At 45.9% G+C, this 17,315-nt stretch overlaps 1 protein-coding gene across 1 annotated transcript in view; it reads right to left on the bottom strand.

Annotated features, from left to right (window-relative positions):
- LOC146186086 (uncharacterized) overlaps positions 1-10,977 on the bottom strand; it is a 28,668-nt gene extending 17,691 nt beyond the window's left edge. The window contains exon 1 of the mRNA XM_084607007.1: positions 10,881-10,977. Coding sequence (XP_084463133.1) covers positions 10,881-10,977 — 97 coding nt within the window. The remainder of the gene's footprint in view (positions 1-10,880) is intronic.
- Positions 10,978-17,315: the final 6,338 nt, after the last annotated feature.

Genomic DNA, 17,315 nt, shown 5'->3' with positions numbered 1-17,315 from the left:
AATCAAATATGTTAGCCAAAAACAAAAGAAAAAGGTTAATTTCATATTAAGTACGTGTTCATTTCACCAGAAAATCAAATTAATGCTACCCATTATTTGTACGCTATACTATGGCATAAATAGTTTTGAGTTATCTCTGAAAACCGGCAACGCTGTTGTAAAGGGCTTAAGGATTCTGCAGTTGCTGTTAGCAGACATAGATGACATTTATTATCTCTTTAGCTGAAACAGTCACTGGCATGACCAATAGTTTGAGAAACACTTATCACCAACCAAATTATTTGTTAGAACCCGACGTTTAGGGGACCAACTCGGCCCGTTCCTCAGGGCCCCTGAGGAAGGAACCGAGTTGGTCGCGAAACGTCGGGTTCTAACAAATAATTAGGTTCGTGATAAGTGTTACTCAAACTTTTGTTTCAAGTACCCAACCAGGCGGAGTTCCGCCGAAGATGTTCTCGTTCATGGCACTACCGATCGCGTTAATGCTGTTGGGTAAGGCCTTAATTAACGCCAATATAATAATACCTCATGTTCTAGACATCCGGAAAGGTATGAGCTTAAATATCACCCATATTAGTTGAAAGTTTTTTTTTACGTGGAAGATTTTGCTTCATTCGACCCCCCCCCCCCCCCCCCAAAAAAAAAAAAAAATAATAATAATAATAAAATAAAATAAAAAAAAAACAGTTACGACGCTGCCGAATATTAAGTTTCTTGAATTTTGGCTGGTGGCACGAGACTATCACCTGCGGTAGCGTGCATATAGTTAGCGGTTGCTGTCTTTGCTCAAGGAGTGCTTCGTCTCACGTGCTTGTGTAATACACTCATATTCTCATATTAATGCGATAGCAATATTGCGCCAGGTTTCGAGCCATCGCGTGGTCTCGGCGGAGGCCACGCTTGACCTTGAACAGCCCAGGAGGAGGAGGAGGAGGAGCAGAAGAATAGGAGGAAGAAGACTGGTAACTTACGCTCTCGCGTCATACTCTTAAAGGATGAACTTAACTGTCCCCAATAATGTAGCACCTTACATTGATAGGGCGTGATAAGGGAATAATGTAGCAGGCAAAAAACGCTTCCGCCGTTACTATCGCAATTCAACTAGGGTTAACCAGAGTTACACCACAACTAGTTTTTCTCCACTCTGGGAGAGTTCTTTTTCTTCCTCTATATACTCCCCGTCTCCATTCACCGTGAGAAGCAAATGGGCTACACTCCAGAGAAGGAGCTAGTCTTTATGTGGCGCAGCACACGCTGTCGACATTCTGAGTAGATTCAAGACTGTAGCGCGTGTTCAACAGGTCTATCGTTTCATTTGCAACGCTGTTGCCAGAACGATTGATGCTCATCATCCAAGTAAAATGAGCTATGACAGTAACTTCTTAATTGCTGGCATTTAACATTCCTCAACCATAAGGGGCTATGAAGGAAGCCGTGGTGGGGAACTCAGGACTGATTTCGGCCGGCTTGAGTTTAAAGTTCACTGAAATTGCACAGCACACGGGCGCCTTGCACCCGAGAGTGCTGGTACCCCTATGTCGAAAAAAATATATATATCCTTTGACATCGGCGGTTTGAAGCCTCGTAGCATTGAAAAATCACGAACATACTTTCGGCAGGTGGTATTGGCAGGCAGCAGTATTGTTAGGCGACATATGGCCGAGCACAGACAGGTTTGAGGTGGAGCGGTACTCCGGCGCTCACTTCTCCTTCGCTCGTGGGAGTCGCTAGAGATGTGACTGGTCAGCGGGTTGTTTGTCATCAGGAGATCAGATGAAATGGTTGAGGTGGTAGGAGCTGCAGACTGGGTCAGCTCATTTCATATTAAAGGGCGAGGGGGGAACCGAACATGCAGCGCCCTTGCATCTTTGGCTATGAAGCCTTGTCGCCTCAAAAATTTAGGGAGCATGTCTCTGAGGAGTGGCAAGGGAATGTCTATATTTATCTGATCACAAGGCTATGACGATACCAGTTGGCTTGAAACAAGCTTCACCCGAATGAAATGACGTCCCGAAAGCTTAGCTCACCTTAAATAAAATTGCCGTCGCACAATTATTGGTTAGAAACGAACATTAATGTGTCTGTTATTTCTTTACATAAGCGGTAACATAATCATCTAGGAGAGTGTGGAAAATAACGCTCTCACGTACGTGGCGCACGAATTTCATTGATCGTCTTGAAGTTTCGCGTTTTGCCTCCATCGCAAAGTGGCAGCCGCGACACAGCATTTTGCCGTCTCTACTTCCTGTCATTATGACGTCATACGAAGTATATTTAATCGACCTGATAAGCTGCAACTAGTGTATTTAAAACTTTTATTTCATTTGAGAAACGAGGAAAAAAAAAACACAGTTGCTTGTATTAATATCCAAAGCTGCCTAATGCTTCAGCGCAGCTAAAAAAAAACAAAAAAACAACGAGAATAAAACACAATATTTTGCGTTAATATCCAGAAATCCTGGAAAGGCAAATTTTCACCATGAAGTTATTTATGAACGCTTTATTTCAGTATATCGTAAAGTCTCGCTATGATAATCAATATATTTACAGATATCTCGTCGTGAGGCCGGTAGGCTTTTGCTTATGCACGCTTATAGTGCGAAACGCTCATACGCTCATCACCACCGACCAAGAACCTTGTGCGATCTTGTTTGTGCCTTCGATGTGATTGTCGACGCTGTTTCGTGAGGTGAAACCGTGTAGCTCCACTCTGATAATTACAGTTAAGTCCGATATGGCGGCACCCACGCGCGAGGCTCCTCGACGGGTCTTTTTAGTTTGTCAGCCAATAAAAGGAGTGATGGATTCTATGACTGACCATGGCCACTCGTAGTTATTTTATACTAAAACAGTTGGAGTGGATTTGAACCGGACGTGTCCAAACCGCGGTAGCCAATCAGGTTCGGTAGCCAATCAGGTTCGGTAGCTGAGAGTCTTAACCACTGAGCCATCATGGAGGGTGATTTCACTCGATAACAAGGTATAAATAGTGGTAAGCATCCGTCATTTCACAGGGCAGCCCCCAGATAGCTTCACAAATAGAGTTCAACTAGTTTGAACTAGCGTTCCTGTGTATGCTCCTGCAGGTAGCTCCCTATGGGAGCATATAGAGAAATACAAGGTTGAACCCGTGGTCTCCAAGATCAAGCCTGCAGTTGCACCGGGGCTGATCGCAGATGCCACTGTTAAGCCTCCGACATCTGACACGGAAGCTCCCACATGACACCATTTGTACATACTGCTGAAATTGCAGCGCACCAGGTCTATAGCCACAGAAAATTTGTATCTGATAATTATTATCTAAAAAAATAAAACAGCAAACACAACGAATTAAAACAAGTAAGACGAAATAAAACTCCGTGATTTCGTACTGTAATCGGCTTGAGAGAGATATCCCCAGGCAATTTTTCTCTGACATACATTTCTCCAGGCACGCTCAGTAACATGCCGTGGTTGAACGACACCGGAGAATGTCGAGTGACTGGCTCGTTCTTGCCGGGCGGATCAACCTGATGGCTGCAAAATGAAGACATCCTTGATAGTGAAATAGCGCAGCGGGAGACATACAAAGGAGAAACAGCAATGGATGCAATAGGGCGCTGGGTTTTATGAGAGAATTTGTTCGAATCACGACTCATAAGTACTACACTCCAGTATTTTTTATGAAAAAAAACAACAACAAAAAACAAACAAACAAACAAAAAAAAAGCAGAAAAGATGCATAAACACGAAATCCGGCAGCTAAATACACCTATACACTGACAGTCCCGCAATATCATCAATAGCACTAGCATAAGTCAAAGCAAAAACATTTTTTTTTGACAAGAAGTAAGGACATATGGCGCTCTAACAGAAATACATGCATAAGCAAGGGGTCTCTCACCAACTAAAATAAGCGAGGTTTTTTTTTTTTTTGTTTCTACCTTCAAAAAAAAACGTTCCACATTTCTTTAAAATTGCTATCTTAACTACTGCATGATAGTGAGGGACTAACTTTAAAAGCAGGATTTTGTTGCGCGCCCGATGATTGTACCATTCCCTTCAATATATGGTTCAAATCGATGCTCCACAATAAAACTGATTTCCAAGAAATCTGGACAACGAAACGTATAGCTATATAATGCATACTTAAGATCGGGGCGTTAGTCCACCTCGTATGATTCATTTACGTACCTTGACGTCTGAGTTTTCGTTTCGTTGCCTCTTCATATTTATTGACAAGCGTACTTAAAGAGGTTCGACGAGGTGTTGTTCAGAATAGCATGCTATCAGTGTTTGTGCAGACGAACAGTTTTGAGCGTTGATCCAAGCGTAAGGCAACATTATGACTGTGCGGTTGTTTTCTGCAGGACCCCGCCGAAGATTTTGTTATGGTTTTGAAGCGCGCAACTAAGAGGGTATTTACAACGTATCGTGAACTTTGCCGAAAGCGCACCTACACCTCTCCCACGCATTTGTCTGTTTTTTCTTTTCAAAAAGTGTCCACGCCTCCAAACGTAACGAAAGAAGCGTTTCTTTAAATAATGGGTCAGTTCACTAGACAGGCTTTGTTCCCCGTATAACGACCTGGTGCCCCGACGTGTTGCCACACGCGCCCTCGGTGCGTTGTGTCCCAGCGCCGTTCGTCGGCGAATCGCTTCACCGGCGTATCTGGCCTGCGATCCCCGTTTTATAGCGGCGACTCTGTCACCGTGCAGCCCTTGTTTACTCTGAGCGCCTCTAAAGCTAAATGCCAGTATGGCAATGGCCGATTTTTGTGCTTGCTCTCGAGTGGACGGAAGGTTGGTTTCTCTCGCCGAAGGTTGCGTGATGGTGGCGCCCGAGGTGGTGACGCAATTTATGGCCATTCTCTTTAAAGGCTAATAATGCCTCTGGAGAGAGCTGAGACGCCTCTTCATCTGCCCGCTTTATAACACGAAGAACGCAATAAGTTCTCTTAAAATATACTATCCTCTCCGCTTTTGTAGGTACGTTATGTCTGTTAGCTTTGTCGATTTGGATTTCACCCGTGGCTGAAACTAGTTTTTGAGAGGCGTTTTTGAAGGAACCAGCAGCGGCCGCCCGACGTTGGCACTGCACGTAGTATATATGCTACTATGTATACGCTTTTAACAGCGAAAAAAAAAAAAAGAGGCTCTTATCGAACTGCTTATATGGTGTCACAACTGGAGCCCAGCGGTCGTGTATTCAGTTTCACGCTTATTGCCTTTTCCAGCAATGGATGTTAATGTGGGGTCCGGTGACGCTCGGAGAAATGACATTATGATCCCTTGACCTCACCTTGCGCTCGCGTTCGTCAAAATAGCAAAGTTTTGCATACCTTACTTGGCACAGACCGTGCCCATCAATCTCTGAGTAATACAAAAAAAAAAAAAATTAGGCGGTGGTTTAGTTCGGCTAAGCACGGATATACATGCAGAATCAATGTTTAGAGCGGGTTCATTTCTTTCTATTGTTGTTGTTCCACACACATATTGTAAATAGTCGATTTAGTATCAGCTTAAGTGGGGTAGAAAGGTTTGGAACTCTCACCATACGCTGGAACCACACTCACGTTAAGGCGAGCATATAAATATTGGAAAAAGAATTTGCCTTTTGAATGAGAAGCGACAAAGTTGCCGCAAGTTATCCCCCAGTTCAATGAATACTCACTTTCCTGGCCTGCTCCAATAAAGGACCTAGTTCTCGAACTTCAATGAAACTTCTCAACACGCAATGCTACCTACAACCCGACACAGCGGTTCAATCAATTTGGACCCTAGACTGAGGGTGCGGGATCGAATCTCGACATCGGCGGCTGAATTTTGAGGTGAAATGCAGACATACCTATGGATTGTGTAATTTTAACGCATCGTGGAAACACCGAGGGGATTGAAATTAACTTGCAACCCCCCAAGGCGGCTTCCCTTGCAGCCATAAACAGCTTTGGGACTTTAAACACCGCATACCACATACATAAACCAAATAGTAACTGTAGTTTAATATCGAATAAAAATCAAGTGGAACAGAATTTAGCGGAGAAAGTCACGGATTCGAACAGCACGAGCGCTAACAAACCAGGCTGCAGTTTAACTAGCACCCTGCGCGTGCACAATTCGGGGCTGACATGCTTCGAGCAGAGACTCTCGCTTTTTAAAGAGTAGCAGTTGCCATGTCGGGGGAAGGGGTGATTGGGGGGGGGGGGGGGGGGGGATATTGTGGGGAACACTCAAGCTACGCCTTTAAGGTACGACGCGACCGCGTTGATTGTTTCCGTCTGTGGTTCCTCTTTCTGATGCCCATCACGTACATGCAATTCGCTACCGCTCAATCACTAATACCTTAAATTGTGCCCCGATTATCTCACGCGCTGTCATTAGGATACAGCCGTAAGCTGTCAGATTACGTATAAGGCCATCACACGTAGATTTAAAGTCCAGCTGTAATTAGTCTGTTGGAGCGTGTCGGCATGGCTTAGGAAGAACGCGGCATGAAAGGGTTCCGAATGATTCGATTCCCGTCTAACCCCTCATCTGAAAGGACCTACCCCAGTTGGCAGAGCATGCCCACTAGGCTATGCCATGTGGGTCACGCGCCCCACTTTTTTTTTTTTATTCGAAGGCTTGTCATGCGGCATAGAGTGAGGCTATCTTTTAAATTAAGCTACCAATAACCAGTGGCATGATATTGAATTTCTGCTCAAAATGTCGACGCCGACAATGACGACAGCGCCACCGCTATATTTGTTAGAGAGCGGGGCCTTTAACGCCACCGCATTAAAAGAAGAAATCAGCCCACGCGCCACGAACGACTCGCTGTGTCCTGTCTCTCACACGCTGCACCTATTCGGTGTGTCGCACCTAATAGCTCAAAGATACCCACTCCTTTCTGACGTTTTTACGCACGTCGTAAACAGCACCCTCGACACAAAATTCCAATTGCAGGTGTGTAAGGCGTTCACCACGGGGAGGCAGTGTGGTGTGAAGGTGTCAGATGCAGTCAGCGAGAACAAGAGGAGCATAAGGAGGCAGCAAAACTGGGTAGATCACCCGTTCAGATGTGAAAATGATATGAAGAAAAAAAAAAAGGAAAAAAGAAAAAGCCGGTGGGGAAAAGAAAAGAGTCTGGTTTCGCTGTCATTATAAAGGCTTCTTAGCGGGATATCTTTCAGGCAACTGTTGTCCACGGCGATGTGGGATAAAGCGGCGAAATCGAAGGGATGCTTGGGGCGAAAGGGAGTTATGCGTTACAACACAACGTGCTCGTCACGCTCACCTAGGGACAGGCCGCAGCGTACGGTGTTAACGAGGGACAGCGGCGAGATGAAGGTGCTCTGCCGACTCGAGGCATGTGTGTCAAAAGCTGCCGGTGGGCGGCTAGGGCATGGGGGCCGCGCTCTGCGGCCGCCTCTGTCCTGACAATGGCGCATGAAAGGCGACGGGGTGTTGAAAGTGGCGTGGTGTGCGTAAAAGGAGGCGAGGGGAGACTTGCCGCAGACCCCCTTGATGCACAGTTCTCGTTTTTTTTTCGGCTCGTTTTTTTTTTTTTTTTTTACCCACAGGCGGCTACGGCACATTGGCGCTCTTCTATAATGAGCCCGAGTCTCCGCCTTGTTAAAGCTGTTTCGCGGAGGGCCTCAGGGGGTGGGAGGTGGAGAGAAGGTGAACTTGCTGCTGTTCGTAAGCGAGAATTGCGGGGAACGTTTCAAAGCGAACTGCCGTGTGCGTAAGACCACTGCGGTCGAAACGTTTTTAGAAAAGCATGGAGCTGGTTTTTAGAGCACTTCATTTTGCGCCTAAGGCGAAGCGACACTCTGTGTTCTATATTTTGTATTCATAAAAAAAGAAAAAAAAAAAGCTTAGGTTGGCTGAAGCCGAGGCTTGATTCTTTCTTTTCCATTTTTTTTTTTTTTTTTTTTTGTGTGACAGGGGTCATAGTGTACCGGGTAGATGTCTTAACTACGTACTCCCTGCCTTCTCTTCTCCCTTAAGTAATTGACCTCTGCGATGTTTTCTCTTCTCCCTTATGTTAGAGAAGCCGGAGCAAACGCTGCACCACCGAGAGGCCCAGTACTGGCATGTCCTTGCAAATTGAAACCATTTGAGAATTCCTTTCACAGGACATCTTCAATGGGCATAGTGGTTGAATGCTACGTAGGAACGGCGGAAGAAAAAAAGATAGTGGGAAGAACATCGAGACTACTACATATACACTTTTGTGGACTAAGTATGACACCAGTTAGTACAGTTCAAGGTTTGTATCGCGTGTAGTAGCCCGCTGTTGCGGGAGTCAGAATGCTATACTGTAGAGGCAAGACAAAAGGAATGCCTCTCTGGTTTTCTGCGGAGTACTTCCCTCAAGCTAGGACTTTCGTTAGGAATTTTAACTGCGAAGGTATTGATAAAGTTCCCTAGTCTCATGTGCAGCAATGTGACTACGCTCAGGTAGAGGTTATAGTAAATAGTTACTTCATTAATTACCTCAGAAACTAGCCACTTCGTGTCGACTACAGTCGAAGCAATCACGCAAGCTGTCTTCACGTTAGAAGTCTTCTGTACCATGGCGACCAATAGCTATGAGTGCTAGAGGTTCGTCGCAGGCTAGAATAAATCCCACCAAACTAAAATTCTAGCGAAATGGTTATCATAGTGCGCATTTAATGCCATAATGCTTAATTGTCTGGGAAAAGTCTATATCGCGACTTTAAGCGTCTTACTTCGTAATTCACGCCACAGTGCAGCCGAGGCACTAAGCAGAAAGCCAGCCCTGAACCACATGGTCGTCACAAGGTCTTCAGTTCTTGCGTGGTCGCCATGCTACGGTAGATGAATGCTACGTCACTCTGACCAATAATATGAACAGCGGATCAAAACTGTGATCCGTCCGTCAGGGTTCAACTGCCTAGGTGCCTAAGTACGGCACCCAAGCAGCTTCGCCGCAGACTTCTAAAATATGAGTCGATTGCTTATCCCAATCTTTGCAGAACCTTAAGTATCCCACTACATGGCTCATCGGGGAGCATTATCGCTTTTAGACTTTTGAAGTAGACTATATACTGCGGCCCTGCTCACAACACTGGCTTCGTGGCGCGCCCAGCTCCTTTTCCTGTAAACTTAAAACCTACACTCCAGCATTCTGTCATTTGACGTCTGCGTCTATGAGCGAGGAATCCGGAGAACAGTTCATACTGTAGTACTCGCCGCTGAAAGCATGATCGAGTAAGGATGGGCTAGTTTCTGTCGGTTCGGGTCTTGATAACCAACCTCTCATTTTACAATAATGCTCTCAGTAATAAGAACTGCACAATGGTTCCTACTTAGACTCATATCTTATCACTGTTCGCCGAGAGGCTGGAGAGCAGATTTAATTCTATGTCGAAAGGAGTATGGTGTTTCAGGCGAGCCTTTGTGGTGGGCAGCGACAAGGTAGTCTCCGTAAAAAGTGTCGTAAGAGCAGTGCTCCCTGATGATTTGTGTGATAGGAGATCTAACGTGCCGCTGAAACCCGAGAACTTCGCACAGGTGAGGAAAGGCCGTTGTCTCACCTTTCCGAAACCGGGAGATGCTTGGGTGTCGTGATTATTACGCTGCTACGCCGTTAAACATCGAACCTTATGTGAGCAGAGAAGTTCGCAGAAGCACTGCACTGGCATCCGGGCGAATGGGTTGAAGCTTATACTAGTCACATCACTACTGAGCAAACATATTATCAATCGATCGTACGATGGCAGTAATGACAGAACTGATGCTCACCATGAGCTTCCCAGGCCATGGACTCATATAGCTAATGAAGGTACCGTGTTCTTAACGCCCGGCCCTACATAGGACCTATACAAACAAATATTGGGCCGAACAGGCCTGCCTGTAATTGGGCGAGTCCTCGCTGAATGGAACGAATTCATCGCGACGCTTAAGAGCTTTAATTTTACATCGACTGTCTACATTTCGCGTCAGCTTGCTGCACACCAGTGTGAGAATGCGTCACTTACAAAATAGAAAATATCGCGAGAGCAGGACAAGTGCAAAGACAGAGTTGACAGCCAGTGCGCCTCTCTTGCTCATTCGCTCCTGCTATCGCTTCACAACGCACGCACGAATCGCGTAAAGTTGGTGTTTGTTAGACGGCCATTCTTCTTAAACAGAGGTCACTTTTATGAGTTTAATAATAAGACCCCTCTAAGCAGAGAAGGTGCGAAATTCCTCACTTCATACTGGCTTCACCTCGTGGTATCCTCAATATCATTGGGTGTAAGAGCCCCCAAAACTGTCAGAAAATCTCAACGTATGTTCCGAAACGCAAAGCTCTCTCATTGTTTTCGTCCGACATATAAATAACGTTTATTTAAAAACTTTATTTATCACAGAGGGTAGTGATCCATGCAACCGCTCTGGCAATCGGCTACGACGTCGATAAGTTTCGCTCACGCATTGAAATTTCGACTGCTTTCCGATACCGAATACAACTTCTAGCAGCAAGGTGCACCAAGGGACCACAGTTGGCCAGTTAACAACAGAAGAGGGAAAAATAGAGAGTTAAGTGCAAACGTATGAAGGACGGTGGCAGCAGCCTGAGGGATTGGCTCTACCGTAATCATCCTGATTTGTCAAGCCTTCGCCATCTTACTTTATCTTGCGGTTTGTAAAGCCCGTCCCTATACGTTTTAAGCCGCAGGACACTCTTTGCGTACCCCCTTTTTTCTGACACCTTCTTTCTTTAATGAAACATCCAGGCGCAGCCAGAGAGTAAACTCTGTGTGTTCATAACGTCCCACTTTACTTAGTTGGAGCTCTGTAACTTTAAGAACTTTACTCGGTACTGGCCACAAGTTGCATACTGCCGCAGGTTCCACGGTCACATTCATGACCGTAAAACTGATTGCGCTGGATAAAAGCTGTGCTTACCGTCTCTGGACTTTTCGTCAGTGCTGCGGCGAAGGTGGCTGCCACAGCCAGAGAACCTGTAGCAGAGCTCTATCCTCTCCTGGCCTTGCAGATTCATCAAGTCGTAGTCACTCCTGGAGCCCGAGTGGTGCTTCAGTCTGTGAGCAAGGTCGTTCCTAGGCAAAAGAAATGCTGCTTATACTTCTGACAACAAAGAACACCTATAAACCGGCCTGCTATCCCCAGGAACACTTTCTGTGATCGCAAGATGTTACAACTGTCAAGAAATGACAAGAAATATTCACCTCATGTCGGCGCTGTTAGTTTAAACTGTCTTTAAATCTTTCAGCGCGATTAAAAAGCTTGCAGAATAACTAATGTTACACCCATCATTAGATTGCTTACAATGCCTTCTTTATGAGAAATTTATACTTGGCTACTGCGCTTCTATTTACGGAGCTCCCGTAGAGGCGAACATATTGTTCATCCTCTAAACTTGCAAATACTTGTACGCTTTTTTGCTCTGGAGGTGAGCTTAGTTCGTGATGTGGGTTCCTACTGAAACTTATAAATCAATCTGCTACCTGTATAAGCAATGTTGTTATAAATCAATCTGCTACCTGTATAAGCAATGAGTGAATCGTTGACGTTTTTTTTTTTGTGTGATATAATGTGACAATCCTATGTGATCCAATTCACTTAGAGTCTGTCTCTTGCGCTTCTGCCAACAGAAACAGTTCATGTACCAGCAATTAACATGCAGATGGTAGCCCACGGAACTGCGCTTGTAGAAAGAATTGTTATCGTGATTGAAAATACAGCTCAGTTAAAGGGCGACTGCAAACGAAGATGGAAGTTTACATCTAAAAGCTACGTTAATATGATAATGTTGCAAGTCATCACGTGGTCTGCGTGTTGGTGGAAGCTATGAAACCTGCGCCTATAGTCATCCGAGTAGCCAGATCATTACTCTGTTTTGTTAACGTCCATGCACAGTTGCGTATCAGGGTAAATCATGCAGATGATAAGCTCACCTAGCTAACTATTCTATGCGGGTGATGACAGCGAACAAACAGCGCTTAGCTATAGAAAGAGACGAGGAGTCAGCGCTGCCTGGTCTGCAGAAGCTTGAAAGATAGAGCAGAAAAATACATCTAATTGCAGCAGTACGCTGCTTAACCATTACTACCTTCATCGCATCTCATCTCTGATTTTCTGCTTCGTCACTTTTTAATTTCGGCTGAGTGCAACCCATCCTCAACCACCAGTTAGCTATGACATTCATGCCGACAGTACTAATTATTATTTTTTCTGTTGGAACCGAATTTAGAAAACTGAATTCGACGTAATTGTGTCGTTTTTGTTTTTACTGAACTGAGCAGTCCAACCGTTAATTTTACACAACCACTGTGATATCGTCTGCCATAGTTTTTGAGACACTAAAAGCAAAAAGACATTTAATTTACCTCGTTTATAGGAACACGAAGGGCTTCTTCTTCATGAAGTATATGAGCGAAGAATGGGCGACACTTGCGCATATGCATAGAACCCACGAGCCACTGTATCCAGTATTTGTGCCCTGGAGTCAAAAAGCTCTGCGAAGGATTTCATTCTGTCTGTTTCAGAGAAATTCCTTCATCACTGCTTCGAAATTTACGCCAGCGTTCAGAAAAGTGCGCCGGAAATCTTTTTCTTGTGGAACACTGCGCACCTGTGACTGCCGACGGGGTTCCGAAATTTTCCTGCCATAAGCACTCCTCCGTTTTCCAGGCTTCCCTCGAGGTGGTTGCCAGATCAACCGCTTTCGTGAGAAGAATGAATTAGTGAGAGCTCATCTCATTTGTCTCCAAATAACCCCTGACATTACTCCGTCTCTTATACTTCGATGGTTTTTCTGAGTTGAGTATTTTAATTATTCTTCGGTCAGTATTATAATTATATGAGTTTTGGGTTAACAGAACTGCAGTGTTAACTGTTGCGCAGATAGCTGTGAACGGAATACGAAATGAGAACACGTTTCGGTCATTGCGGTCAAGCTATACCCAGGAGCGTTTATTGGCTCGTGACTCGACTTTACGATAGTACCCTCACACCCTTCGAGAAGATGATTACAAGAAAGGAGAATCTAGAAATGACGCTGACGGATTCATCACTGCATTGCTTTGCTGGGAAGACATTTTACCCTGCTTCAGAGCTATGCACTGCTTTTAAGATAGGTGTTTACCGGAAACTTATGGCCGTAAGGATGACGAACAAATTTACATTGTGGCACAGGGAGTTAGTAGAGATTTTATATACCGCTTCGTGAGCTCGTTACCATCAAACGCTTTACACGTCACCAGTTATGAGCCAGTACCAACTAGATTTAATTGACGCACTTAGCTTGCATTCAATATTTTGTTCAAATAGCTATCACATAGTTAGAATAGTGGCTTCATGCTTCTCTTTGTCTTCGTATGCGTTGCAGTGTAGGCAAAATTACTTCCGTAGGATCACGTTTTCTGAACGTGAAGCCAAAAGAAACCTAGGAAATTACGGCAACTGATTCGTGCGACCTTTTTTTTTTTTTTTTTACCCATTGTTCCGTGTTGCTTTTAAACTCAGCCAATTAAAGCTCGCTCCGCACTGTTAATGCCATTTGTTGATCGATTCACTGGTCACTGACCATGGTCAATTTTAAAACAAATGACGTTTCGGGAGCGCTACGGCTCCCTTGTTCACAATGAACAACCGGCCGGACGTCCCGGGCTTTTTGTAGCAGTTACTAACTGCTACAAAAAGCCCGGGACGTCCGGCCGGTTGTTCATTGTGAACAAGGGAGCCGTAGCGCTCCCGAAACGTCATTTGTTTTAAAATTGACCATGGTCAGTGACCAGTGAATCGATCAACAAACCATGAATACTGACCAGACGGTATGCCGTCGAACCCTCGACTACTGTTAATGCCAATTTGTTTCGTGGATTTTCTCAATCGAGCTTACTTTTCTGCCTTTACGCACCACTATAGAACAGGGATTGACTAATGAAAGCTGTGTACTTGCTGAAATCGCAGAAAACAGAAACAGTGAGATCTGCGGTCAGGACAGAATTATGGTTATTATGTCTGTGCAGTTGTAACTAGCACTGTAGCATTTGCCGGTGCTGGAGTGTAGAAAATTTGCCAAAGGTGAATTTTGGTGGATATCATACAAGATGAAAGAAGCCATAGAATTCCCTGAACTGCTGCACGGCGCTCCATAGTTCATTAAGTACACAATAGAGTACACAAAAAAGACGTCCACAAAGGTTAAGCGTACACTACCAACTGGCAGTTTATTTCTGCCATGAAGAAGAAAAGGAAAACATTCCATGAGTGCAGAAAAAAGATGGCAAGAAGAAGAAGAAGTTGTAAGCAAGACAAAACATCAGAGGGAAAGAAAAACGAAAAGAAAATCTTGAGGAAAAAGAAAACGAAGACAAAAAATCAACTATAGAAAACAATCTTATCCGCGCTGCTCAGGTGCGGACGTCGTTTTTGTGTGTTTTCTGTTGTATATGTGATGAACTATGCAGCGCCAGCAGTTCAGAGAATCGTGTACTATCACGCACGCATGTTTTAAAAATTCTAGGGGGCATTTTGGATCACTAAACTGCGATGAGGCGAAAGCCTCTATCGCGCTGTGGTCCGGAGCCCTCCACTACGGCACTTCTTTCTCTCGATTTTCACTCCCACCCTTGCGATGACGCTATAGCGTAGGTTACCAGCCAACATATAAAGCACACAACATATAAATGCCAAGGTCTTTACAGGCCGATTGATATCAACCTCCCATATGAAAGGAGAGGCCCAAGTTGGCAGCTCTTCTCAAAACGTAATGTCAGGAAACCCTACGCCCAGTTAGCGCTCGGCCGTGTCAGCTGCCAGCTACCCCCTCCCACGTAACGAACGCGTTACGAACAGAGGGAAGGAAACGATCTGCAAGTATGAGTCATTAAAGGCTATCACCTTACTAAGACAGAATGGGCGTGCAAATAGGTTCAAGCAAGTTACTGCAAACATGACTCCCTCATTCGTAAGAACATATAAATGATACTTTGTGTCACAGTGTGAACTTTTTATATTTCCTGATGTCTGTAAAAAGGATCGGATGTTGTCGAGTGTTGCTGTTTGCAGAATTGGTGCGCTCCTGTTTTAAGGCGATAGCCTTAAATGGCTGATGCTCGCGGATCGTGTCCGTTCGTCCGTCCGTTCGTAACGCTTTCGTTACGTGGGAGGCGGTAGCTGGCAGCTCAAAAGGCAGACCACTAACTGGACGTAGAGCTTCCTGACATTACGTTTGGCAGGAACTGCCAACTCGGGCCTCTCCTTTCAGGTGCAGTGGTTACGGCGCTCGACTACTGTGCCCAAGGACGCGGGATCGAATCCCGGCCTCGGCGGCCGCTTTTCGATGGAGGCGAAAAGCAAGGTGCCCGTGTGCTGTGCGATGTCAGTGCACTTTAAAGAACCCCAGGTGGTAGAAATTTCCGGGGCCCTCCACTACGGCGTCTCTCATAGTCTGAGTCGCTTTGGGACGTTAACCCCCACAAACCAAACGAAACCAAACATGGGAGGGTGATATCAGAATCAGCCTGCCAGGACCCTTCAATTCACGTTATCCCTAGGCCACGCAGGCACGTTCGTACGGCTCGGTTAAAGCAGGGCTTTATATGTTGGCTGGTAGCTTATGCTATCTCGCGCCATCGTGAAGGTGGGAGGGAAAACAGAGAGAAAGAGGTGTCGTAGTGGAGGGCTTCGGACCACCCCGCGATAGAGGTTTTCGCCTCACCGCTGTGTAGGGATCCAAAGTGCCCCCCCCTCCCCCCCCCCCCCCCCCCCCCCCACGAATGTTTTTCCCGTTTTTTTCCCCTTCCCCAGTCATCTTCGATTAACGGGCTCCTTCTGCGCAGTTCATAGGTTCCACCAAAGCACAAAGAAGGTGACACTTAAATGCCAATACGGTAAGCATGAGTAGACCCTTTTGTCCATGTCCTCAATCGCAGATCAATTTTTACCCCACGGAGAGTGAGAATATACTCGGGGACAACTTCCCCAGGTAATTCAGTGAGGGCTACACTACAAGAGCGGGAAAGCGGCTTCCAGTTTCTGGAGTTGGCTAGCGGGCGCGTGGGAAAAACTCGCATGCGGACGCCATTACATCATGCTTACGAATTTGCTGCTGCATGTTTAAAAAACGCTACTTGCGAGCGTAGCGCACTCACAAACTTATAAATTGTCTTGATAGTGAATGCCGCCTCTATGTAAAACAACAAATATTGACAACAGCCTAATTAACGGGTGGTGTTATAAATGTTTGTGTATATACCCCCCCCCCCTTCCCACACACACACAGACTGTATCCACAAAACTTCACTGTTGTCGCTCCTTCTCTTCCCTCTTAATTAATGAGGCAACCTAGAGATGAAGCATTTTTTTTATGTATGTGCGAGTGTGGAGACAGATAGATTCATGACGTGACAGTGCTGCATAAAACTGGACGAAGGACAAAGCACGAAGTGCACAACACAGGAGTTACTTTTTGGCGACCGTGTTGTGCACCTCGTTATTTATCCATCATCCTCTCTTGCGTTGAACTCCCCGCGTTATGGATCGTAGTTACCGACTTGTCCATGTTGCCAACCTTGTGAATATATCGCTTTGTTTTAGCAGGGTGCGCCGTCCGCCGTATTCATAGTGCTGTTCACACCAGTTTTCTGCATGCACTTCACGTAACAACGAGGCCGTGTCTCCACATTAATGCATACTACATCTCCCGATCTGAGCTCTACAGTTACAAACCTGCTTTTGCGTAACGTGGCATTGAACAGCGCGACCATTGTCTCAACTCACAGGTCGTACGGTCCTCCGTGCAGCGGTGCAGACGCGAAGCGCTTGAAGTCATGCACGTGATCAGCGTCAGCGGCACAACCCTTCGCTGCCACAGAGGCGTAGTCGGGCGGCCTGGCGATCATCAGGGCTCGAGCTTCGGGGCACCTCAGAGGGTCTGGACCCACGAGGGGCTCGAGGGCCACGATGTGCTGGCTCCTGCCGGTTGCACCGACACCAGCGTGCGGTACCGCCGGGATGCCGGCGTCGGCGTTGGCAAGGGGGCCATCGGCGTCATAGAGCAGGTATCCCCCCGCGCGGAAAGGGCTGCCTTGCTGGACCGATTTGCACGGACGGGGAGAGCCGACTGCGACAGACCAGTGCGGAAGAGCTTGTCATTTACCGTAACGCAACAAGAGCTGCATTTAAAAGTTCTTCTGGGGTGAACGTTGCTACGACTTGAGCCCCAAACAACGGTGATAAATGTCAGTAGACGAAAACTGTCGCAAGGTCCTTCTGAACATTTAGAGGTTGAACCCACCGATGGCGTCACCCACTTGCTTTCCGCTTATGTTTAGTCTGGTTGCATTGAGTGTGATGCGTGATATTTGTTTT

Source organism: Amblyomma maculatum, chromosome 6 (assembly GCF_055883805.1).
Source record: "Amblyomma maculatum isolate TAMU_Amacu chromosome 6, ASM5588380v1, whole genome shotgun sequence".
NCBI classification, from domain to species: Eukaryota; Metazoa; Arthropoda; class Arachnida; order Ixodida; family Ixodidae; genus Amblyomma; species Amblyomma maculatum.
The sequence above is the reverse complement of the archived record's forward strand: the minus strand, read 5'-3'. Positions and strand labels throughout refer to the sequence as shown.